The sequence below is a fragment of the Cyclopterus lumpus genome, chromosome 6 (assembly GCF_009769545.1).
Source record: "Cyclopterus lumpus isolate fCycLum1 chromosome 6, fCycLum1.pri, whole genome shotgun sequence".
Taxonomy (NCBI): Eukaryota; Metazoa; Chordata; class Actinopteri; order Perciformes; family Cyclopteridae; genus Cyclopterus; species Cyclopterus lumpus.
The window spans coordinates 21,089,923-21,117,081 of record NC_046971.1 but is presented as its reverse complement, the minus strand read 5'-3'; the positions used below and the strand labels follow the sequence as shown (position 1 = coordinate 21,117,081).

General features: G+C 44.6%; 1 protein-coding gene across 2 annotated transcripts in view; it reads right to left on the bottom strand.

The window, feature by feature from the left end:
• Positions 1-495: 495 nt before the first annotated feature.
• The window catches only part of znf423 (zinc finger protein 423), a 131,036-nt gene continuing 104,372 nt past the window's right edge, over positions 496-27,159 (bottom strand). Inside the window, exons 19-21 of one of the 2 annotated variants that reach the window (XM_034534868.1) lie at positions 16,055-16,186; positions 13,534-13,649; positions 496-1,491 (exon numbers count right to left, since the gene is read on the bottom strand). In XM_034534868.1, coding sequence (XP_034390759.1) covers positions 1,462-1,491; positions 13,534-13,649; positions 16,055-16,186 — 278 coding nt within the window. In that variant the 3' untranslated portion in view covers positions 496-1,461. The remainder of the gene's footprint in view (positions 1,492-13,533; positions 13,650-16,054; positions 16,187-27,159) is intronic. The other variant, XM_034534869.1, reaches the window with a different exon arrangement.

Genomic DNA, 27,159 nt, shown 5'->3' with positions numbered 1-27,159 from the left:
ACACGCGGCCATTTTTTGGAAGGAATGACGAGGTGTGTGCGTGCATTGTTTCTTAGATGCACATGTGAATGTGGCTCGAGCTTTCTTAAACAGACAGACATAAAACAATAATTTCCCCCACTTAACCCTTGTAAGGGTGAACAGTCCCAAAAAACAAAAGGTAGCAGAAATATGTTTTCTCTTCTTTCCTATTCCAGTTGTCATCTTGTGACCCATTTGAAGGGCCATGTCGGGAAGCACATAGCTACAATATCTTGAAATATTTTGGATGCATTATCTAAAGCACTGGGAACTCCCTTTGTGCATGCAATGTACAAAATAAATCTGCACTAAACTTCTGGATGTTCATTCTTAATGTTGACCATCACGTCTCTGAATCACCCTATTAAGCATAAGTATTGCACTTGAATATTAGAGATATTAGTTACTGATGACACCGTATGCATGGAAGCTCACACATTTAGTTCTTTTGAATTAATACACATCACACAGGAATTCTTTATTTGTCATTTATTTATTTGTTTTATCTTTTTTTGTCTGTACTAGATTATTGCAATCTGGTTGATTCACATTTAAAAAGCAGTCATTGACCAGACGCACTGAAATCGATGATATTAATTTTTACAATAACCATTATAGGCCCCATAGAGACTGGAAAACCCAATCCCCCCAAAAAAGAAACATCTTTATGGTTTTCTGCACTTTATTTTGTTTGATGATACATTTTTTTGATAGTAATTACAAAAAAGAAAAAAAAATATATAACAATAATCATAAAAAGGAGAGTTGGGGGGGGGGGGGGGGGGGACTCAGGAATATTACGACTGGCAAACAAACAATCACAACACAGCACAAGTTCCTACTTACGGCGGGAAATGAAAGGTACAAAAATGAAAACAAAATAAGCGCATAGAAAGAAAACTCAAAGAAATTGGCACCTATGAAGTTAAATACAATAAGCAACTGAGGGGACGAGAAAGGGAAGCCTTTTTCCTACGATCTATAAAAAAAATCCCGAAACAAAGGGTGTTTTCTTGCTTTTTTTCCTTTTCTATTTGTTAAAAAAAATAAAATGCCTGACCCGGGGAGTGATGGATGGGAGGAGAGGAAAGGAGAAGGGGAGGAAGAAGAAGCTGGTGGGAGGGATGAGGGGGGAGGGGGGTTGGCAGGGACAATAAAAAATACTGCACGTACAATACCTTTTCTCACTCCTCTCTTTCCTTCATCTAGCTCTTAACGCTTCCCTCACCCACTTTTTCCTTTCTTTATTTAATAGCATACCCCATTAATATTCCTTTCCCCCGCTGCTCCTAATAGCCGCGCCCAGTGGTGCGATCGTTAGAGTTTTACATGTGAGTAGCAAATGACACTTTGATTGGCTGTGATGTGGAGATGGGAGTCCCCTGCCGGCTCCGGGTCGGGGGCCCCGGCTCAGTCGAGAGATCCTGCCGGGCCTCGGTCTCACTGCGCGTGCTGACTCAGTGTGTGGTTCTGCAGGGAGAGAGGGAGAGGGACAAAACGTGAGAACACATGATGAGAGAAATAATGGGCTACGTGAGTGTAGTGCTTTCCACTCGCACCCCCACCCCATAATAGAACGGAGAACAGAAACACAAGCGTACAGGCAGCGAGGCCTCCTCGCCTTAGTCGTAGTCTGACGGAGGACGAGAAGGAGAATGTAGAGGAAGAACCAGACGAGGCAAAGCATGCGCTTGTGCGTGCTCGCGCAAAATTATTTAGAGAAATAAGGGGAAATAGAAACACAGCTTGTGGCCCATTTGAACATTCTGAAATTCACCATGCATTCAGAACACCGAGACACTCGCACTTATATTTGTGCACGTATTGACCGACCCGAACAAGGCGCCTCGTCGTCTCATGGAAGCAGCACCTGGCTTTGGTCCGGACTAAACAATTACAGTTCATATCGTGTTTGTTCTGTTTTGGTTTTATTTCTTATCTGTGGGAACCCAGAGCCTTGATTTGTTTATTCAGATCTGTGAAACCCTTTGCGTCTTTTGATATTGTGATTAATATTTTACAGAGACCGGAGACGCCTACACTCACATCTCTCCAAAGGCATCAGCGCACTACACATCAATACATAATCACAATACAACAAAAAAAGTTACGGAAAAAAAACAAAAAAAGCAGCAAGAGCACAAGGGGAGACCGATGCATAAAAGAAATGCTGGCTAAAAAAAAGTGGAGGAACTGCGATTCAGGATGGATGTGTATGTGTACATAACTGAGGTGGGCATCAAAACGGTCAAGTACACACCATACTATACACACATCCAACTAATAACATGTTAAACTTCATTACACGCTAACAAGCCTGTACAGACGTGTGTCTCTCTCTCTCGCACGCGCACACACACACACACACACACACACACACACACACACACACACACACACACACACACACACACACACACACACACACACACACACACACACACACACACACACACACACACACACACACACACACACACACACTCCTCTGTGGCTGTTCCATATCAGCTACAACGGGGAACTGAACTTGTGATAATCTGGATTTGCTGGTTTGGAACTTGGCTAGGATCACATCTAAAGCTGGGGAGATACTGTCTGTGCACGTGTGTGCTCGCTGGAGATAGGGAGATGATTGGAAAGATTTCTCTGGGAATTTGTCTGTGTGTGTGTGTGTGGAAGCGAAATTTCCACATGGATGTTTACCTCCTCCTCTCTCCCCATTTTCCCCAGACTATTCAGCTTTCTCCCCATGAAACGTTCTCTCTCTCCCTCTCTCTCACACACACACACAAATTCCCTCTGAAATCCTTCCCTATCATCCCTTCTTCTTCTTCACACACACACACACACACACACACACAATTCCCAGTGAGATCTTCCCAATCAACGCAGTACCCCCCTCCCACCATCACTAAAAGCAGCTTTCTCAGATTAATCGCTCTCTCTCACAGATAGGCCCCACTACAGAAAAAAAAGAACAGTGGATGGGAGAATAGAAAAAAAGAGGAGGGAATAGGGGGATGAACAGAACAGAGAGGCGAGGAGGGGTGGATGGGGATAGAAATGTGAAGGATTATATGTGGTTTGGGGTTGATAAACACTTATTTGTCATTCTATGGCCCTTATCTTGCTGTGCATGTTTCGTTGAGCCCTGTGGTGTGCAAGTGTGTGTGTGTGTGTGTGTGTGAGAGAGAGAGAACAAGGCTTTAGAGGCCAAGCTATTGCGTCCAGAGGAAAGCAAAGGGTATTAATGTTACACACACACACACACACACACACACACACACACACACACACACACACACACACACACACACACACACACACACACACACACACACACACACACACACACACACACACACACACACACACACACACACACACACACACACACAGAAATGTTTGCGCAAATGAGACAGTGAAAAACAAGTGTTTGTTTCTGTATACGTGTTTGTTTGTGTGTGTGTGTGTGTGTGTGTGTGGAGGCCTCTCAGCAGATCTCATTGGGAGCCACTGACCCCATTATGATAAAAACATCCTCTCTCTCTGCTGCCTCTCACCCTATTGCTTCCTCCCAGCCTCAGCCTCTCCGCTCCAAATGGCTGCATTTCCTCTCATCGCCAGAAGAGGTCAGGCTCATTCCTCTTTATGTGGTCATGTTGAACACAAGAGGAGAGGGCACAATTTCGTCCAGTGCATCTGTCCCGTTTCCTGCACATCCATGTCTGGCTTTTGTCATGTACCGTTGTCTCATGTATGACCTCTAACATCGAGGTCATAGGCATTAGACATGTGAATGGAGAGAAAGAGTGGCCCAGCAGTAAAAGGATTTCAACAAGGAAAAAGGGAAGAAGGAAGGAAATAACTAAAGAGAAGAGGGGAGTGTGTGTGTGTTTTCCCTCAGGTTCTTTGGGTTCTGCTGCTGCCGTATTGATTTGTAGATGGAGTGAGGGATGGAAAGAAGGGACAGAGGAAGAGGAAGGAGGGATGGAAGGAAGGAGGGAGGCCACGGTCACTCCCTGGAGGCGCTTGCAGCGCTGCAGTGGACTGCTGGAAATAGCCCAGAGGAGAAGAGAGAGAGAGGGAGAAAGAGATTGAGATGAGAGAGGAATGTAATGGACGGATGTGTGACAGCCATGCTACACACTTCATATGACACACACACACACACACGCACACACACCTTCTAGTTACTTCTCTTCATTGACTATGTTGTGGGGAGCCTGGTATCGATTATGGAGCACGGCAATCGATGAGAAGTGTGTGTGTTTGTGTGTCACAGTGTGACATCTGCTCTATAGCAGAGTAATTGATATATTTGAGAGAGGAAAAAAAAAATGGGTGACAGGAGGAGGAGTGAAGTAGGAGGAGAAGGAGTAGACTGTTTTTTATTAATAGTGTTTACTGTGATTCTAGGCCGTTGATTAGTGCTGCCAATTCTCAGGAAAAGCTGCATTTAATGACACGCCACACCTGCAGAAATTTCACAATAAAAGCCTTCCAGCAAAGCAAAGGAGATAATTTCCCTCGACCTCCTGGAAGTGTTTTAATGTGAAACAGGTGAAGTAAGTGGGAAGGAATTTGCATTAAGAGCAAACAACAACCGAAAGGCTTGTTATTCAAAAGTGGCGGGAGGGAAGAGTATGAGTATGAGCTTGATGTATAGCTGCATGCTATATATTATATTATATGTTTTGGATTCTGCTTTATCATTTTTCTTTCTGTGAGAACGGTCTCTTCTAGTTCAGGGTAGTCGACGTGGATTACGTTGTTTTGTAAAGAAAACCTCCTGAATAGCCTAAATTAAATAAATATGAACAGGAACCCTAGTTTGGCCTTTATTCCGCGATATTTCGACTGTTCTTTTACTAGCAGAGGGTGTGTGTGCTGTAGTAGGAACAGCCCAGACCAGTCAATACCGAGGCCTGTCATTGTTTTTCCTAAACTGCTTAGAGAGAGTGAGGCTAAAGCCTGCAGAGCCCTGGGCTCAGGGGAAATATGGCCCTGTCGCATTACCCACGCACAAAACCGCCTGACACACACACACGCACACGCGCACACACACACAGGAATGCATTCACCGACTTGCACTCGCAGCTAAGAGCACATGGATGCACACACACACAATGCCAATAAAGAATTTGCAAAGACAAGAATACACAATAGTGTATTTCATGTCGAAAGGAAGAAGGGTGCAAACGAAGACACCAAGAGATAGAGATAAGAGAACATGTAATCTGCCTTGTCCTGCTCCTCTCTGCTATCTACGGCATTGTGATGCTGCTGGCTGTGTTTCAGAGGGGTGGTGGGGCACCGCTGTTGCCTGTAGCATGTGCTCACGTAGCATGTGCTCACATACATGAGCGCATCAAGCCTGGTCAGCTTCATGTGTACAGCAGAAACACACAGGTATCTGGACTGAACTGAGAACACCCATCTTGAAAACATCAGATGAGAATGAGAGCGGTCAGACTTCGACCACAGACACGCGTGGCGATGACCTCGTTCGGGGGCCCGGCCAGCAGGAAATAACTTTCTCTCTGTGACACAAACAGTTGGCTTGTTCTGTCACGATAACAACTAGACTTTAAAAATGGAGGTGCCAGGTATCTTGACACAGGAAGAGGAAGAATTGCTGTTGGAACAATGCCCTGCGTGTGTGTGTGTGTGTGCTACCTATCAGCGAGTCTGTCAGTAGGTGAATTTGTGTCAAATGTGTGTGTGTGGGGGTAATTGGAAGCAGTCCAAATGCTGCGAGTACGTGTGTGTACGCGTGCCCCATCTCCACACTTGTTTTTAACACCAAATGAAAAATCACCTTCGTCGCCTTGTGGTCTTCTTTGGGTTCAGTGTATTTATAGCTCAGAGTTGACACTCTTCCAGCAGAATGAGCGTGTCTATGTCTGTGTGTGTGTGTGTGTGTGTGTGTGTGTCTGGGAGTAGCAGATGGACTGTCTTAGCCCTCTTCCTCTGCTCCCTGGCTAGTCTTTAGCCCTTCCCGTTCAGGACAGGATGCTGCCTCGGAAGCAGATAGAAAATCAACGCACCCCCTGCCTTCACCATCCCGCCGACACGTATTCCCTGCTCCCCTCCCATTGTCTTTGGCCCCATCGCCCCTCATCATCCCTCTGTCGCTCTTCCTCCTATTGTAAATCTAACGCATACTTTCAAATGGTCCATCAAAAACTTAGTCACGATGATCCCGACTCGCCTCCATCACCGCACCCAGGGTGACCTCTCTGACCATTTCCTGTTTGGAGGGCCCCCTCCCTTTCTTTTCTCCCGGGGGACTTCCCCTCTCCTGTTGCTCCTGGCCCAAACAGCCAGGTTTGGACCAGTAAACACAACCAAAATACACTCGCAGCATGAAGGACACAAAGGATCTGCATCAGATTCACCGCGAAGCCGTTACACAATATAGGAAGTGACCTCACCTCCAGCACAAATTACCGATCATTCCTGAGCGTCACATGACACACACACACACACACAAAGCAATGCAAAATGTCAAGCAGACATAAATGAAAGATGCATTTAAAGGTTACAGATGTCCAAATAAATACAAAGACATGATCCACCCAACACACACACACACACACACACACACACACACACACACACACACACACACACACACACACACACACACACACACACACACACACACACACACACACACACACACACACACACACACACACACACACAGTTCAGCAGAGCGTGCCGGCTTTCCGTGTCACTGTCATATTACTGCACACGCCCAATACCAGTCCCGAGGGAGCAAGCTTCTTTTTCTTTTATTGGATTACCATGCACCCTAAACCGGCAGAATGGAAAACAAAGAGCGCATCAATATGAAGACAGACGAGTGAAGGAAAGAAAGAAGAACGGGTTGGCTAGATATGTGGAGTGAAGTGAGGAATTGAAGGGGATGAATGCAGAAAGGACAAGCAGAGATACAGTGCAGTGTGTGTGTGCACGAGTATGCCTGGTTATTACAATATAATATAAGCAGCATTTATTGGAAGATCAATACACTTTTACTTCACAGCAGTACATTTATTTTCTTAAAAGATTATGTTCTAAAACAAAACTGAAATATTTGCTTTGCATTTTTGATTGAAAGCCATAAACAGAGCTGAAACAATAAGTCAATATATCGAGCTACAACTATTTTGATAATCCAATAATCTTTTATATTCTTCCTGAGGAAAATAATGCCAAATATGATCTGGTTCCAACTTCCAGCTTGTCAATTGTTAATATATGCAGTTCTTTTTAGTCTTGTGTAATAGTAAAATTAATGTCTATTTGGGCCCTGTAAAAAGACTTATGATAGCTTTCACTATATTATATATAATACTTGATGATTAATGTGCTATAACTGTGCAACTGTGAGAAAATATATACTAACACAAATATATACTAACACAAATATAACTTTACATTTGTGACACATTTATAGACGAATTCCATCTCTAACTAATACTTGTTATGTTTCTAACGACGTACCTCAAAATCATGAATGAAATAGAGCCCCAGAGTACCCAGATGTGCAAATAAAGCGAGATAAACTCATAAGTCAGAGGAGAAGAATAGAAAATGTACAAACCAATTGTTGACACAGATAGGCCAACGTGCATTATCATACAGCCAAACAAACAATGATGGACTTTTTCCAGCTGTTGATGTGATGACATGTCGCGTGTTTTTGTGTGTGCCGCGTACGTATCGGTACGAGTGCATTTTGGCAGAGCTGATAGAACAACGCGCCACGCAGAGTCTGTCCTGTTCTGTGACACATCGCCTCTGTTCACCTGTCACACACACACACACACACACACACACACACAAACCAAATGACAGGAACATGGTCCAAGCTGTTAGAAACCCTCCAGGTGCTGGCTCAGTGTTATTTCTTTGTATCCATCCCGACCCGTTTATCTCGCTCTGCCTGTCTTTGTCTCTCTGCATCCGTCTGTTTGTTCCTCCGCTTTATATCAAAGCATAAGTAACTTATTTGGACTGATTCTTTATTCTGTTTTTTTCTCTTTGGCCCCCCTCACTGAGAACCACTGCGTATGCCCTCAAAGCAGAAACGCAAACACGCACACGTGTACACGCGTGTGTACAAAGACAATCTTTCCAGATGATTAACTGCTCCCACATTGACATTTTCTTTCCTCTGTTTAAATCCGGCATGAATAAAATGAGCTTTGCATTCACAGTGTGGAGCAAAGAAAACTACAAAAACCTCTGCAGTGTGAACAGCCGCGGACACAATTTGTATGCAATATTTCCTCAGGTGGTCAGAGGGAGCCAAGTCCGCCGAGATGGAGGACAGTTAGATTAAATGACACACTATTCTTGATGCCTCTAGTTTTTAGTTACACTTCTACTTCAGAAATTATTGTTGTTTCGATAATGATCTGTAAAATAGTTAGAGAGACAAAAACTTGAAATAGCCGTGGTACTTTGGGAGAAGTAGTTGTTGAATCAGGTACGGCGTTGTCTCTCGACCACTCTCTTCGAATCTCCTTTTGTTTCCGTCTCTCCTTCCCCTGCTGCAAATACCTTCAAGCCCAGGGATTCAGGGAGGCAAGAGTGTGTGTGTGTGTGTGTGTGTCCCAGGTCCCCATTCTAATAACACAGAGAGCGGGGCGGCTGAGTACGCACCCCTGAAACGCCACAGGGAACTCACTCACTCACTCACTCACTCACACACTCACACACTCACACACTCACACACTCACACACACACACACACACACACACACACACACACACACACACACACACACACACACCACCTTTCCATAATTCAGTTAGAGGGAGACAGTGAGATTCAGACAAAGACAACATTATTCACAGACAGACTGCTCAACACAGCTCATTTCACGCACACACTCTGCCCTGATCTCAACCGCAGGTACTAAATAGTCTGACAAGCTATTCTCTGCTGTGCATTAACTATAACGATTGTATTCATTACTTTGGCTCTGAAGGGAAAACTTGAAATGTTTCCTTTTCGAGGTATAGGAAACATGCAGAAGCTGCTGAGAAGATGCCCCAAACTGGTTGCATACAAATGAATAACATGTCACTGATATAGTCGCGCCCATGTTGGGAAGTGGTCCAACTGTGCTGAATAAAATGCTGTATACAGTACTGCATGTCTTCCTGTCAGTCTGTTGATTTGTCCATTCAGCTCTGTATGCCGGCTCCTTCCTTTCCCAGTTTTCCATCCATCCTGTTGTGTACGCTACATGCTCTTTTGAGTGCGTCTACGAGGGAACAGAACCCTGCTCGTCTCTGTGGTTGTGTGCACGCACAACGCTCAAATATTCAAAACCGCTGGGACACGGGGAGCGGCGGAATATTCGGAGGAGGGAATCAACACACAAACAAACGAAAGGGTCCCTCACATCCATCCATCCATTTATACATCTGACCAGCAGTCCACCCATCCAGCGGTGTTTAAATATTCACTAGTGCTAAAGGAAATGTTGTCGCACAACAGGCAGGGGACAAAAAAAAGGGGATGGTTGGGGAGGAGTACTGAAGAGTGATGGATGGAGCGAGGGAGTGGAGGAGGCATTGAGGGCAGAAGCTGCAGTACAGCACCCCCTGGAGGCTTAAAACGAATGTGAAGATCAAAAAGTCTGTCAGGGAATGTAACATGGGAGAGAGTCAGAGCTGCAGCTGGATGACAGTTTCAAACTTCAACAAGAGGGATGCACAGTCGCCAAAGACCATAACAAACAAAAGTACACGCCAAGGATATTTGGGAAGTGGTTAGACTCTTGATTATACTTAAAATATTGTATGAATGCAAAAACAATTGTTTGCTGGTGGTGGCAAAAACTGACATTTAAAAAAAAATCACCGATACAAAAGCAGTTTCGACAGTCATGCCAATCGAGAAAAAGAATATTAAAACAGAGAGAATGAGGAAAGTCCTGTGTGTTTGGGAGTCTGGGAGTAAAGAGAGAGCGATATCCAGAAGGACCTTACTGATCAGGGCCACGGCATTTCTTATTTACACACACACACACACACACACACACACACCAAAACATCTCTTATTTACCAGCTTACGTCTGCACTATTTATGGGGCACTGGGGAGAGGCACAGAAGAGAGGAAGAGAGGAGAGGGGCTAAAATATGCATAGGGGCTGGTTCTTTTGGGACAGACGGGGGAGTCAGAGATGGAGAACGACAGAAAGGAGAGGAGGGAGAGAGACAGGAGGAGAGAGAGTGGAAGTTGCGGTAAGCATGGCGAGAGGTGGACAGAGAGGCGAAAGCAAGCGATTGAGAGAGCGGCAGAGAGAAAGCAAAGGTCTGCAGGGTTGTATGCAGAGCGAGCGACGGAGACGGACAGAGGGAGCGAGAGAGTGCAAAGAGGAAGGAGGGAGGATGATGCAGCGCCGTGTTCATGCAGCAGTTACCCTTGGGTGTGTGTGTGAGGGGGGGAGAGAGAGAGAGAGCTTGACATCATACGTCCCCTCTGAGGGGTTGAAAGAGGCCAAAGCCTTTTCCTCGCTGGCCAACCGGCCTTCTTCATCCGTCGGTACCTCATTAAAGCACACACAAATTACCCCATTCCACTTTCTGTGGCACAAGCACGCACGCACACACAGAGACACGCACACACAATAACAGCTAGCAGTGGCATTAACCTCCATGGTTGGAGCTCTCCATCTCCCCCAGTCAGCCTTTCTGTCTAGCCCACTTAGAGAGCCCTCCCATGGGGCAATGGAGCTGTGGCAGGTCGGGCTCCAAGTTTTCACACGCGCGCGCACGCACGCACGCACGCACGCACACACGCACACACGCACACACACACACACACACACACACACACACACACACACACACACACACACACACACACACACACACACACACACACACACACACACACACACACACACACACACACACACACACACACACACACACACACACAAAGTGTAACAAGATGGATATAGCCAGAATGCAGCAGCCAAAGAGGAAGACGTACAAGGAGCTGGGGGAGAAAATAAGTTGAACTGAGCTCGAGCTGGAATGAAAACAACAGAATTAAACTCATCCGACGCGACTAAACTCAGCTCAGTTTATATGGGAGGTGAATAACTCTCTGTTGTCATGTCAAGCTATATCAAGCTGTTAAATGTTTTAACTCACACAAGCTTGATGTAAGGCATAGCCAACAGTAGAAAGATAACTGATTAGTATTGACAGATGAATCACCATTGTGAGTTTAAAGGGGGAACAACATGTAATGGCATTGTAATGGCATTCTAATTACTATTAATCCAATATGTATTAGTCTTAATTATCTCTGTTTTAAATTGCACGTATATACTTTAGCATTGACTGTCTTTTTAATGTCAATCTGGCCTTGATTGAATGTGTTTTTTTTGGAAAACACTTTGTGCTACGGCTCTTGTGTGAAAAGTGCTATATAAAAAAGTTATTATAATTATTATTACTACTGTGTAAATAAAAGCAGACCAAAGCAACAGGTATTTAGGTCTGCAGTGTGAGAAATGTAGTCACGTTTCTTTTTTATCTAAACGCAACAACAGATTTATCCAACTGATGATTACAATCCAACAATTCATCAGTCCATAAAGATGTTGCGACCTGGTCAGACAACAGGAGAGGAGTCATCTGGGATGGAGTGTTGTGTAAAAGAGGAGTGGAGGTGTGTATGTGTGTGTGTGTGTGTGTGTGTGTGTGTGTGTGTGTGTGTGTGTGTGTGTGTGTGTGTGTCTGTGTGTGTGTGTGTGTGTGTGTGTGTGTGTGCACAGGTGAGTGGGAGTGTGTGAGGTGTGAGTGGTGTCTGTGTGTGGACATTAACCGACAGGGTCGAGCAGTCACCCTGCTGTTAAATGGACTGGCCAGCCATATGCCCACCACCTCCAGCCCTACATCACTGCCACTTTGTGTGTGTGTGTGTGTGTGTGTGTGTGTGTGGCGCAGGGTTTTGTAAACTCAAATAATCCCTGGTAGAAGTTCTTACATAGGTTTTATTTTGGTCTTTTTCTGACTTTCTTTACCATCAAACACAGCACATATTATGGTGTGAACCATTCACAAGGCATTAACATTACTGGCTGCTGTGGTAGGAAAGCGTATGTGTGTATTGAATGTAACTTCATATCGTATCGTATTCATATCAATAATCGGATGTATGTCTCCACTGTCCGATTGTGTTATCCAATATAGGCATACTTGACTCATTGTATACAGAAAATGTTATCAAACATGTCAGACATGTGATTTTCTCTCGGCTCCGTTTCATTCGTTCTGCTGCTCAGGCTGGCCAGCATAGGGTGCACAGTGGCCAGGGTGATAGCAGCGGGAGGGAATAGGTAGAGGCTAGGAGCAGACGTGTGAGGGTAAGAAACATAAGCAGGTCACCTTCAGCGTGTATCAGAGGAATGCTGTCCGATGAGCATCTCTTGTATTCACAGACTGTGGTGTATGCAGGTTCAACCCTAAAGCATTACACCAAGCACAATTAGTTCTGCCTCTCAAACACCACGATGGTTGAGGTGCTTCGGCAGACTCCACTTAAAGATAGACTGTAGCTCGTTTGATTTTAGTTCCGTTTATTGTTGTTCATCAATTATTAATTTAGTAAAAATGTTAAACGTATCATTGGTGGTACTCTCAGTACTTGGCTAATGACAGTTCCAATACATTCCTTCAACGCAAGCGATTACATTTCTATAAACTGCCAGCTTTCACACAATCCTCCAGAACAACGCCTCTGGTCAATGCAGCAGCATGAGGAAAGTTCACAGGTTACACCTTTAACGGCGCTGGCATTTGACCTACAGACTTTTCAGGTCGCTAGTCTGGTGCCAAAGGGATACAAGAGACGAGGGGGAGAAGAAATGGAGGAGGGCAGGAAGTTTTACATCATCACAGACCTGGCCACAGCTGGCCCAGGACCTACTCTTGGGTGACTTATTATATCCTCTCTTCTCTTTCTCACGCACACACACAAATGTGTCTGCACCCTAATGGCATGAGGCTTGCCAGAACCCTGCTCAGACCTCATGAGGAGAGATGGAAAGAGGGGGACAGGGGAACGGAAAGAGGGCAGAGGGAGTAACACAGATGAACAGGACATAGAGGGATTCTGTAAAATGATGGACAGTAGCTGGGAGGTGTGGAAGGAGGGACATATTTTATTAATAACACGTTCCCAAACACAGTGAGTCTCCTTGGACACACAGACTACTTACTACAGCGTGAGATCAGCAACGAAGAACACATCTCACTCTCTCACACACACACACACACACACACACACACACACACACACACACACACACACACACACACACACACACACACACACACACACACACACACACACACACACACACACACACACACACACACACACACACACACACACACACACACACACACACACACACACACAGTCAGGTCAATGCCAACACAGGGTCAGAGTGATGGGCACATACCTGTAGTTCTGTCTGAAAGAAGAACTTCTGCGGACACTGGGAACAGTCGTAGATCTTGTCTTCCTGGCCGTGGACGGCAAAAATGTGCTGCTGGAGCTTGTTGGCCTGCACAAACACTGGGAAAGGAACACACAGACGTCAACACGTTACACTGTGTGTATTAGTCCACAGGCCAATGCTTGGCAGAGTAACAGCTGCATCGCCCCTGTACTCGCCACTCGTACACGCTGTCAAACTCAAGGTGATATAACTTACAATGGTTTCAAATTGGATTGGCTGTCACAATATTTGCCTGTTGATTTGCATTGTCATTGAACTTTTTGGAATGGTTAGGCGCCAGCTTTGGAGAAAATCAACCTGGGTCTGTGAGTAAAAGATAATTAGAGGCGTTGGGATAGAGAGCTTTGTGTTACTGATCAGGATTAAGTGCAACCCAGCCAGCTATGTCTTAAGATCCAATCGACTGATTCACTGTTTACAAGCGGACCGTTGAAGACTGCATGATCAGTGCGGCACCATCTACTATACTGTACCAGCAGAGGAGGAAGCAAATGGCAGCAGAGTCTACAGTGCAAATAAACCCACAAACGTGCACAACTAAAGCAAATGAATGGCTGCCTGGAAAAGAGTGAGCGCACGAGAAAGAAGGAGAGAAGAAAGAAGAGCTATCCTCAGCAGACCTTGTGATATTTATCAATAAATTATCTCCTCTTTTTTTTTAACTTCCGCTTCAGTGTTGTCTCATACACTTTTCTCTCTTTCTTCCCCCCCCTTTGTTTCAGTAAACTTTTGGTTTTCACTGCAAGTGTGTATGTGTTGAATTATTAAGCCTCCCCATAGGAGTGGTGCCCATCTTACTAATTCATAAGCCACCAAGGAATAGAGTTAAAGTTTAAAGCGTTGCTGTGTACCTGGGGGAGGGGGGGAGAGAGGCACACAACACAAGACAAACTCAACAGCTGAGGGAGGGGGAATGCAGTGAAGGGGAGAAAGAGGGAGGGCAGAGAGAGAGAGAGAGAGAGAGAGAGAGATGGGAGGGAGGGAGGGAAGGTGCAGGCCTTAGTTTCTGGTAAAATACACCGAACGAACCACAAGCCTAATTTGGTCATCCAGCATTTTTTTTGGGTCCTCCAGTGGATTTCAGAGACACAAGGTACTTCATAAGTGGCATGTTTGGAGGTAATATTGCATGAACTTTTGCACATGGAGATTCTTGTGTCTACTTCTTTAGCAGCAGCCCCCTGCTGGAATATTACTCCCACAGTTTGAAATGTTAGAAAACGATGAATGTTCCTCACATGATCTCACTGTTAACCGACAACAACCCCATGTAGTCTATGCATCATGATGCAGTAACCATGGGAGAGCTTCACTGTGCCACAACAAGTACTGGAGCTGATTGAAGTGCAAGCCTTGCTCCCAACTGCAATAATGAACTTATATGGCACATATGTATTAGTTTTTTTTACTAAAATAAGTGACAATACGTGAACAGTTTGTTGTTCAGAGAATGTGTGAGGTAGTCGGCTTTAATAAGGAACATACCAGCCTGGCTGGTTAAAACACTTTGGGCTTCATATTCATCTACATACAGCGCAAATAAAACACAAAAGCAAAACAGTTCTACAATATTCACCTATGATTATGGTACGACTGCCTATAGTCGTGTGTATTTTACTGGTGATATACAGTGCTGTAAAAGAGATACACACATAAGGGTAGTGTGGCCGGTGTAATTTCTCCTTAGTTGATTGACTTACTTGGATGCTGCATAGAAAACATTACGTTGCTTAAGGAAATTGTCAAGGCCTTTACTGCATTGACAGAGATTTTACAGCTGTAGAGGGCCATGGACACCGTTTGTTTGCTTCAACTCGCGCTTGTGATACCGGTTATCACTCTCGCAATGAATAAAAGACAAGAAAAGCAAACTGGTCTGGAGGAGGAAAAGACTATAAGGAATAATAGAATAGAAAAACGCACAACGTTGGTTATTTAGTTCTCCAGGTTGCACACTAGCTGGACATTGACTGAATGTTGAGTTTAGCTTGATGTGGGTCCCGTCTATCTTCCCTCACACGGCCGGCAGCATTAGATAAGTGTGCCGCTATTTTAAAATCTTGTTTAGAGATGGAGCGGATGCACCTTCAACTATTTGTTCTTACTTCGGCTTCGAAGGTCTTTTGTGCATCGGTTTCCCTTTAAAGGATTTCTGAGCAATCGGCCACAGGAATGAAAGAAAATGCTGAATGATATTTATCCCTTATTCTTATTTGTATTATTAATAGTTTCTTAGGTTATACTAGAGTGTTTGTCCCTGCTGCGTAGATTGTCAATTTCAACTTGTTGTTATGCTCATGTGTGCAGAGCCTACATGTTTCTCCTTTTTCAAATGCAACGCATTAGGACACAAGTGAGCAGTGGTTTTCTGTGCTACTGTCCTTGACAGTGAAAGTAAGTGTGTGTGTGTGTGTGTGTGTGTGTGTGTGTGTGTGTGTGTGTGTGTGTGTCTGTCTCTCACCTGTGAAGCAGACGGGACACTTGAAGGTACCTCCCATGCCTTCAAAGCTGTGCTCTATCAGGTGGCAAAGCAGCTTGGCAGGTGAATCAAACATCTGGTTACACAGCTTGCATTCGTGATTGATGCCCTCCTCTGCAAATAGGAGACAGACACGCATGTGTAGGTTAGGTTAGGCAACACGAAAACAGGAACATATGACATCATTTTAGAATATTAATATGTCATATTAATGCTCAGGTCGATGTACCGAAACGGTCAGATGCCGTCAAACTGTAGCATAAAATATACCGAAGAAAAAATAAATCACACAGGTAAAACAGGAAAACCGGTAGACACAGATAAGAGGAAATGCAGGTGTAAACCATAACTGGATTATTAATAGAAGTCATGATTCAATCAGTCTATTACTAACTAACTAGAATCAAATACACATAATTTAAGCAGTGCCACTTGTTTCACAGATTGCATTAGTGTAAAATAAGCTATATTAAACAGCAAACAAATAAAATAATATCACACCTTTGGCAAACATTTTCATTTAAATTTGAAAAAACTATGATTTTAAGGTTCGGTTAAATTGTCCCTTGCAGCATGCTCTGCTTTCCTGTTTCCTTCTCCCTTGTACACCCCCCCAGAACACTCACACACACACATCCCAGTGCCATATCTGCCCCAGCTGGTAATTGCCTGTCCTCCCCACCGGGGCTGTAGATGATCTACCCTTCCTATGGCCATCCTTCCTTCCCTCCCTCTGTCCTCGTTATCTGCCTTCGCCCACTGCAGTCACTCATCCATCCCTCACTATGCCCATTCCTCCCTCCATGTCACCTTAACGCCCCTCTTGGTCCATCACTTGCTGATTAATTTGTGTGGGCTCCGATTCAAACGCCTCACCCCATGTTACCTCTCCTCGCATAGACTGTGCTTACGTCTCTGAATCTCTCCTTACTGCCACGTCTCTCTGTCCATATACCGATGCTCTTATCAGACATTCACGGTGGATACACTTGCCACAATCGTACTACTTATTCAGATGGAGTTCACACTGATCCATTTGTATGAACTGAGATGGTGTATATAGTACATGACTGAGTTTACAAACACACAAGAGACTGTCCCCAAGCAGCCATCTTTCCTGGTTATTCTCACCTACATTTATACCAATGTTTGTGTGTGTCTTTGTCTATTTTAAGAAGGTGTCAATGACATCACAGCACCCATGGTGAAAGGCCAGATGAAAAATGGGCATCGTAAACACACACACACACGATCCGATCTCCGGCTAGTTGTCCTTATCACCATACAGGACCAATACCCCAGACAGACAGACACACACACACACACACACACACACCTGTATGACCTGGAGACATCAGATGGTGTCTTCACACACATTAACTAACACACAGAAACATGCATTACACAGTAGCTCAAAGATACACATGGACAAATTACAAGAACACGGTCAGTGACTTTTTCCACTTTTCAGGCACACACACATTCAAATAGTCGGCAGAACTACAGCTGCAGGGGATTGTGGGGTTAATAATGTCTTCAATCATACATCCATGACACCCATACTGATTTATACACACACACACACACATAGATTACTATCTCTCTTTGCCTCCATGGCCGACACAAGGGTGCCCTAATCCCGTCTCAATAGCTGTGGGGCAGTGTGTGTGTGCGTGTGTGAGCCACATGGGTTTATATGGATGAGATGGTATGCTCCATGGTCCCGGTCCCCAAACACCCCCCCCCCCCCCCCACACACACACACACACACACACACACACACCTCAAAGGCTGCTAGGTTGTGTAGGAGATTGAAACAACAGGAGAGTGTCACATGGAGTGAGACACAGAGAGATGGGGGGGTGCAGCATTACTAGTTTAATTAATTGTCATGTTTCATATTTTAATTATCATGCAAGTATTCCTCATCTTGAGAGAAAGAGAAAAGGCGCAGACAGAGTGAGAATAAGAAAGTTTTGTCTCAGTGTTTGTATGTTTACATGTGTGTTGGGCACCTCTGTAGAAGGCACATTTAAAGCTCTTTGCCCTCAGTAGGGGTAACGCTCTCTTCAGAAGTTGCCTCGCACTCTCCCACGCCACCAGGATCAGAGGAGGCGGTCAAAGATCATCTACCTTTACATGTCCACAGCGATGGGCCTATTACCCTTAGTTTCTGATTTTAAACGGAGACATGCTAACACATACTGCATCAGACCACTGCGGTTACTGTGGGTGTTCTAGGTGCAATTACGGACAATCCCAAACTGCACATATCTGGCATGTATAGAGATGTTTGTATTGTATATTGTGTGTGTGTGTATTGTATATTTGTAAAAAATGTTTTGCTGCTGTGTCAAGAAATTTCCCCCTGGGGATGAATAAAGTAAAGTAAAGTATAATCTTATCTAATTTAATCTAATGTGGTGATGACTGTCTTCTATTAAAGCAAATTAAACTGGAGCATCCACACAACACAACTCCAGCAATGTTTGCAATCACACTAATGTAACCAGGATGCTTTACTCATACATATCTCATAATTACCTCATTGGGAAGTCAGACATGTTGGTCATTGTCTACATCTATGCATATCTAGAGATATCTCTGAAACCAAAGCGAACAATATGAAACAATATTTTTTATTTTTTCCCCTTCCTAGACGACATCAATGACTGTGTCAGCCTGAAAGCGAATTAACAGTCAATCAATTATTGTGTGAATGAAGAAAGTGGCAACAGATACAAAAAGTACAGAGAGAGAGGGAAAGAGGAAGACAGAGACAAAGAGAGAGAGAGAGAGAAAAAAAATTGAAGGGAAAACAGTGAGGTGCAGAGAGATAATTGGGCTGTCCAGAAAAAGGGCATGGGGAGAGGCCTCCAACGCCTCTGTGTGTGTGCGTTTGTGTCCCATGAAAGAGTTCTCTTTTCTGACAAATACATTGTTTTGATCAGTGTGTGTGTGGGGACCACGGTCTCGGTATGCTGTCCCCCTCTGAGACCCAGTCCGTTTGAGTGTGTGTGTGTGTGTGTGTGTGTGTGAGACCCATAGTGAGATGACAGAGTCGTAGAGCATCCTGCAGTTACGCTTTGTCTCACAGAGTGCATTTGATCCACCAGCATACGCGCACGCACACACACACACACACACACAGCCCTGGGAGGCCTATGCTGGGACAGAGAACACAGGGGAGAGAGGGATGTGTGAGAGAGAGTGAGGGGGGGGGGTGAAGGTTAGGACTCTGAGTTTGTTTTACATATGTAACAGAAATTAACTTGTTATGCTTTATACACCAAGGCAATACAATTAGCTATCGTGATAGACAGGTCTACCTGACCGTGGCAGAAGAGCACTCAACTTCTAAGTGCTCATCTTTATCAGATTCTTGCCTGTAATTATGAACATGTCATGTAGTGTTGTCATGTTCACAGCGTGGAACAAAAAGTTACACCATTCAAACAACATATCAGAGAGAGACAGACAGAGAAAGAGAGCATGAGAAACTGTTTATTAAAGATAAACTGCCCCCAGAATTCCAGCTGCTACGTGCGCACACACACACACACACACAGAATTGGTGAGTTGCTGCTGTGCATCTGTTGAATAACTGATGAGGTTTCACCTCTAAGAGACAATATTGGAGGAAAAGAGGAAACAGACTCTGTGAGGACAGGATGGAATATGTGTGAATGGAGGGCAGGAAGGATTCTACTATCAATACTGTCACACACACACACCTTATTGCTCATGCTCCCCCTCAGTCTCATTCTCTCTTGTTCCCCTCCTTCGCTCTCTCTCTGCTAATTGACCAGAGGAGAGGGACCAGGTGGCATCATCCTCGTCACACCAATACACACAAAAACACATGCACAACGCGCGCACACACGCTGTCCTCATCACAGACCTGCAACATACAGTACAACATAAATGAGCTCCTTGGATTATGTTGGGGGACAGATCCCTGAGGTGTTTGCATGCATGTACACACACACACACACACACACACACACACACACACACACACACACACACACACACACACACACACACACACACACACACACACACACACACACACACACACACACACACACACACACACACACACACACACGCACACACGCACACACACACTTTCAGTCTTGGCTGGGTTACTCCTTTGGGTGCCTGGCCCCCCACAAGCCCCAACCTCTCACCCTTCCTTCCTCTCCCTGTGTCTGAATGGGCTGTTGCGGGTCCCTCGGGTGTCTACCCCCCATTACTGCCCTTCCCTGCTCATGTCAACCCCCTCCATCCTCCAAACTATGTGAGCTTGCATGTGCGTGTGAAAGAGCAGTAGAAAGTGTGTGTGTGTTTGGTCCCTTGTGACATGAGGCCATAAAGCAAGCCAGGCGATTGATGGCGAGGACGGCGAGGGAGAGGTAGCAAGAGAAAGAGAAAGAGAGAAAGAAGGAGAGAAAGAGAGAGGAGGACTGCAGAGAGAAGGGTGGAGGGAGGGTTGACGGGATGGACGGAGGGAGAGCAACAGAGGCGTTGGGAGAAAGAAGGAGTGCAGCAAAGAAGAGAGCAGTGGACGGAAGGAGGAGGAGTATGCACCTCTCTGGGGGGCTCGCTCAAGGTGTGTTTCCATGGCAACCGGGGGGGGGAGGGGGGTGGGGGGAGGAGGAGTGAGCTTGACCCATTGGTAGTGTGGGGGCTGGAGAATACACACACACACAACCTGCTGCAGTGCTGGAGGGGTCCCAAGAGTGCCCCCACCTTTACTCACCCTCCCTCCCCCCTCCCACACACACACACACGCACAAAGAATGCTGCAGTGCTGTGGTCCCACGAGTACCCAACACCCACACACATTCTCCCTCCCTCCTCTCATCTTCCATTTTGCCTCTCTCTTCCTATCACTCTCTCTGTGTGGTAATTGTTAATATTTTGTATAATTTGTTTATGTGCTTTATAGAGAGGCTTTCTACACGTAGTTGAATGGAGATGGGAAGTAGAGCTCTAGTCCTTTCATAGAGAAGAATCTCATTAAATGCCCCGACCTGCTTTTGACCCATTCCTTTCAGTCTGCCGTCAGAGGTTAATCTGTGTGGTCACCGCGTCTGCTGCAACTATAATTCCGGACAGATTTTGTTCCACAGAACAAAAAAAACGAGTGCACAAATAAAAGTTTCCGTTTCACTTTAGCTTCTTGGTGTCTTGCACGCCATTTCTTTGTGTAACATCCTATATGGTCGTCAGGTACATCCATGTTGTTTAAGCATCAATAACAAATTCTCCACCCCACAGGGGTGCCAGTCCACTGAATCAGAGCTGTGTGCAAGCCGGGTCGGGCGGAAGGCTGGTGACAGGTCACACAACGCATATTGAGCCCTTTCGTGAATAGACTACAGATGCAGGTCTAACATAAATCACTGTACTGGTCTGAAAGGTTTGTAAAAGACAGACAATAAAATGCACAACATTTTAAAAAGTACGTGGGATGCGACAGCGGCAGCAAAGCTGTGAAATGCTACACATCTTATAGATGTAAATGCCTCAAACAAATACACGTTCTAGAAGATGTGCAGCAGCAGACTTCATAGAGCTTAAAACAGAAAGGAGGCTCTCCCAATAATGGCTACATTTCTTGTTTGCACACCTCAGATGTCCTGGAATGAATAATTTCAGTGAACACCCTCTCTCTTACACACACAAACAGTAATACTATTGGCAGACAAGGGCAGCATATGGTGGTAACCAGTTTGTGTGTATAATGAAAGGAAGCACAAATTGAGCATGTTTGTGGAGAGCAAAAGTGCATGTGTGTCTTGGAAAGAGTCTGTGTCTGTGTGGAGCAGCTTGGATTTACCCTGTCACATTACATAACAGTGGGAAGCTGGAGCGCTCTGTCCTGCAGAAGCCAAAAACCTTCTCTCTCACACACTCTCTCTCTCACAGACTCACACAGACTCACACAGACACACACACACACACACACACACACACACACACACACACACACACACACACACACACACACACACACACACACACACACACACACACACACACACACACACACACACACTACTGTTGCTTGACAAAGGCAGTGGAGAACGGATCATTACAAGTGTATTCGGTTTTTATATCCAAATAAGTGGGTAGTAATAGTGCGGTTCAGCTGGGGTTTAATTGTTTTAAGTTTTAAACTCTCCTGTTGTCTGAGAGCTTATATTTATGTCTGAATTGACTGTTTGATGATTGGATGTTAAGCTGTGCGCTTATTGTGACACCCTCGATTATTATATCATAATGAAATCTGTCGGTAAAACATTCATCACAACTGACATGACCGATCATTAAGCCATGGTGCCTCTGATTGGAATGATTCAAACTGCAAGGAAATACAGAGCAAGGCTGGAGCAGCAGGCGGATGCTGAAGCATCGCATTCAAGTGCATTCGGTCGCACGTAGAGTTGTTGTTCATAAAGATGAGGAACGCACACCAACACAGGATGCTCAGTGTCATCTGGAGAGCACTTGACAGTAAAGAGTGGCCGACATGTATGTCTGGTATTATCACATGTAATGAGACTCTAATTAATATTCAAACAGAAGAGGCGCACACATCATCGCTCTGGCCTTGGAATCATCGCTCAGGAGTTTCAGAGGAAAATGGGGAATTACCGATTCCTCCAATAAGCACACGGAAAGCTAGTAACACACACGTGCGTGCACATACACACACCTTTTTAGCTCGTTAGCAGGGATGAGAGTAATAAATGCAGAGTATATTTGTGTTTAGAATCTTAATTGAAAGCTTGAAAGTGGCCAGGAGGGAATAAGCCTAATCACTCTGTGAATAAACCATCAATACACACACACACAAAGACAGACAGGCAAACGCACGCATACAAAAGCTCGCCACTCCCTGGGATAACATTTAAACTGAAGTCTCTCTCTCTCTCTCTCTCTCTCTCATCCCTTTCAACTCCTCCGCTCCTCATCCTGCTTTTTCCACAGTCCCTCCATTCCCCCATCTGTTTACATATGTAAAACACAACTACAGCCCCCTGGATGCACATCAACGGTATGTATGTGTGTGTGTGTGTGTGTGTGTGTGTGTGTGTGTGTGTGCTGATGCTGGTTAAGACTATAGTCGACATCCACAAGGAGTTATAAAAAGTGTTTATGGTGGGTCAGGGCATGCCATAATTGATTACAGGTATTTAATGCTGCAGGTGTTTTTCATTCAGTCCCTGGTATTGTTGTGAAATGATCTTATGTCGGCTTATTGAACACACTAGAACTCATTTTCCATTTTAACGCTTTTCACAATTAAATATAGAAGTTGAACCCATAGACCCATTGTCAAATTCTACTTGAGTGACTTGTAGAATGGATTTTCTTCTGACTGAATATTCAACGTGCACTTAAATGTTACTTTATAGATGGAAAAGTTGCACACGCACGAAAAGTTTTAAAAAGCCAGATTTAGGCTTTTTGAGGAAACCTGTGAGCCCACCGTGCGATAGATTAGAGCACGCACACACAAAATCACCCGCCCATCCAGGTTAGCAAGCATGTCTGTATCCAGGGCTATTCACCAAGGCAACCGTAATCGCGGCTCTGATCTAGTTGTCAAGGTGATAGAGAGACGGTCACCCCTGACTGTCTCTCCATCTCTCTGAAAGGCTAAATCAAAATCACTCTGTTTTGGAATAAACTGTTGTTTACATTGCTGTTTTTTTCTAAAGGGACATATGTTTTAAGTGTGTTAAAAGAGAGATAGTGTGTGTCAGAGACAAGTGGAGATGGGGGACAGACATTAACAGAGAAAGTTAGGGAGGGAGATTAGAGGTGGGTTGTGTTGATTAGGATTCACTAATCATTTGTTTTTAATGTTAAATCTAACAGATAGTTGTGTATGTGTTTGCCTAGCTCTTTCTAATCCTTTCCTGCGGTTTATTGGTGTGTGTGTGTGTGGTTTGTGTTTCTTTAATCTGTGCTCCCAGGAGGAGTCAGAGGGAGCTAGCAGGCTTCTCCCCGCTGCATCTCCCAAATACCACTAAAAAGCCAATCTCCATTCCACAACAACAACATTAAGGCCCACACACACACACATATGCACACACACACACACACACACACACACACACACACACACGCACACACACACACACACACACAAAAGCCTGAGAGACGCACTTAGTTCTCTGTTCACCAAACTGTAAACCCCACCCCAAAAGCACATGTTGTCATATGCAATCACATGTAATAAAGCAGCTAAAATAGGTTTCCATACTGACAGCTTTAAGTAGTTATGTTACCAAATATACCCTCGTTGTATTTTATTTTTTATACTTATTTTACAATTCAAATAAAATCTAAGTCACGACTGCAGACTGATAATTCAGCTAAATTGCCTTATATGAAAGCCAAATAAACAAATAATACAATTCAATTAGAGAATATAATAAGAATTCAAGAAGTAAGAAATGTGAACTTTGCAACTGTTGAAAATGGTGGCTTTTGTGTCCGTTCTGACTATAAAACACAAAGTCTGAACCTGAGAGAGAAAGAGGAGGGAAGGAGGGAGCAGGAAAGAGGAGAGGAGCAGAGCCAATAAGAGCTCACAGCAGGATGCTAATAATGCAGCTCCAGCTGTACCAGTTAACCTGCAAACTGCCCATCTGGACCCAGAGAGAGAGAGAGAGAGAGAGAGAGACGGACAGACAGAGAGACAGACAGAGACAGAAAGAGAGACATGGAGAGTCAGAGAGTGGGAGAGACAGGGAGCTATGGAGAAACCAAGAAAAAGAAAAAAAAGAGAAACCAACAGAGAGAGAGAGGGAGACAGAGAGAGAGAGAGAGAAAAGGCCGATATTCTAGAATTGTGACAAACTGTTGTAATGTCAGAAAATACTAAATTAAATCAGAATTACTTTTCCCAGTGCTCAATGTTATTTTGTCCAACCAAAAGTCTAAAACTAAAATATCAAATTCTATACAAAAATTAGAATAGGCCACAGGGGAGGAAGCTGTACACAGCAGGTGATCAAGTTAGTAGTGAACAGTTCTCAGCATTGAGACAGATGTGGCGTGAGGTGTCACTCTTAATTTGTTTCTTCTCTTACTCGTGTGTCACATATCACAACACATTTGTCCTTATGCTGCATCAGATACAAACATATTCAAATAATGCAAACAACAAAACAACAGAAAGACAGAGAACATCCAAGGAAGCTGGCCACATCCTCAGCTGTATACTGGGGTGGACAAGTGGACACACACACACACACACAGTAGGAGTGACCTTGGTCCAGACTGTCTGTCCTCGCCCCCTGCCCTGGGTAGCTACAACCCCCACCGAGCCTCCCTCTCTCTCTCTCTCTCTCTCTCTCTCTCTCTCTCTCTCTCTCTCTCTCTCTCTCTCTCTCTCTCTCTCTCTCTCTCTCTCTCTCTCTCTCTCTCTCTCTCTCTCTCTCTCTCTCTCTCTCTCTCTCTCTCTCTCTCTCTCTCTCTCTCTCTCTCTCTCTCTCTCTCTCTCTCTCTCTCTCTCTCTCTCTCTCTCTCTCTCTCTCTCTCTCTCTCTCTCTCTCTCTCTCTCTCTCTCTCTCTCTCTCTCTCTCACACTGAGCCATACCAGGCCATGCCAAACTGAACCACGCTGTGGTCATAGAAATAATACAACAAACAGACTCGAAGAGACCAGAATAGCAGAATACACAGTAGAAAATAATAGAAAAGTGAGGGGAGGGGAGGCTGAAACCAGATTTCTTTTTTTATTGATTCCAAAAACTGACACTTCTAAAACACACTCAACTTCAACACAAAAGACACACAAATAGCCAACTCTAACCCTCCCTAAAGCACAAATGTATCGCCCACACACACACACACACACACACACACACACACACACACACACACACACACACACACACACACACACACACACACACACACACACACACACACACACACACACACACACACACACACACACACACACACTAATGAAGACAGTAAATCACTACTAGGTCATGTGTGGAAAAGCCTGCCAGATACCTGCAACCATGGCTAGAGACCTCCCTCACCCACACACTGTGTGTGTGTGTGTGTGTGTGTGTGTGTGTGTGTGTGTGTGTGTGTGTGTGTGTGTGTGTGTGTGTGTGTGGGCAAGCAAGAGAGGTGGAAAATGCCTGTTGGCTGTAAACAGAGTGAGCACCAAAAAGGCATGAAAATGGCAAAACATGCAGAATCGATCAGCGGTGAAAGATCGTCATATTTCAGTTAAAATTCTGTCTTCAAGTTAACAAACGAGAGCGACACAGAGTCAACAAAGTCAGCAGGACGGGGTAACAATGCCCCCTTTATTAGAAGCTGTTTGAAGGAAGACAACACATGCTATATAATACAATACATGTGTTTCTCTCAACATTTACCTCCCTTATGTTGAGGCAAACTGAACAAACCCAAGTAGTTTGAATTTATTGTAGCTCAGCTATTCACAAAACTGGAAGGCGATGGATTCGGATAAATGTTCAAAACAGCTCCGCCTGACAATTAAACATTTCAGAAGCACTTAGCTGAAGCCTTAATCAGCTTACATTAAGGCTCTATTATATTGGCAATGTCGAATTGTGTCGGTGTGTGTGTGTGTGTGTGTGTGTGTGTGTGTGTGTGTGTGTGTGTGTGTCCAAGAGCAGCTAATCAAGGTAACGTTTAATGAAAAGACCTCTCCAGCTGAGTGGAGCAGGTTCTGCTCGAGCACCGCCATGGACATTCTCACAAAAAGAAACGAGCTGCCGATTACCTGCTCCGAGTTGTGATCAGCTGCACGACCTTGAAAGATTAAGCACCGATATAATCTGATTACGTTCAATTACTCTTGTTTATTTTGTCTCCGGGGGCTACAGTATGGATAATTAAGAGCGTAGAAGCCGCGTATCAAAGAGCTTATTTCCTGTCAGAGAGTTCACTGCAGGTGATTGATAGTAAGCCAACACAAAAAACAGGGAAAAAAGGAAACGAGCTGAAATACTGAACATGCTCTTTCTTTCTGTCTCTATTGCTACAATGATATCCCTTGATCTATAAGTAAA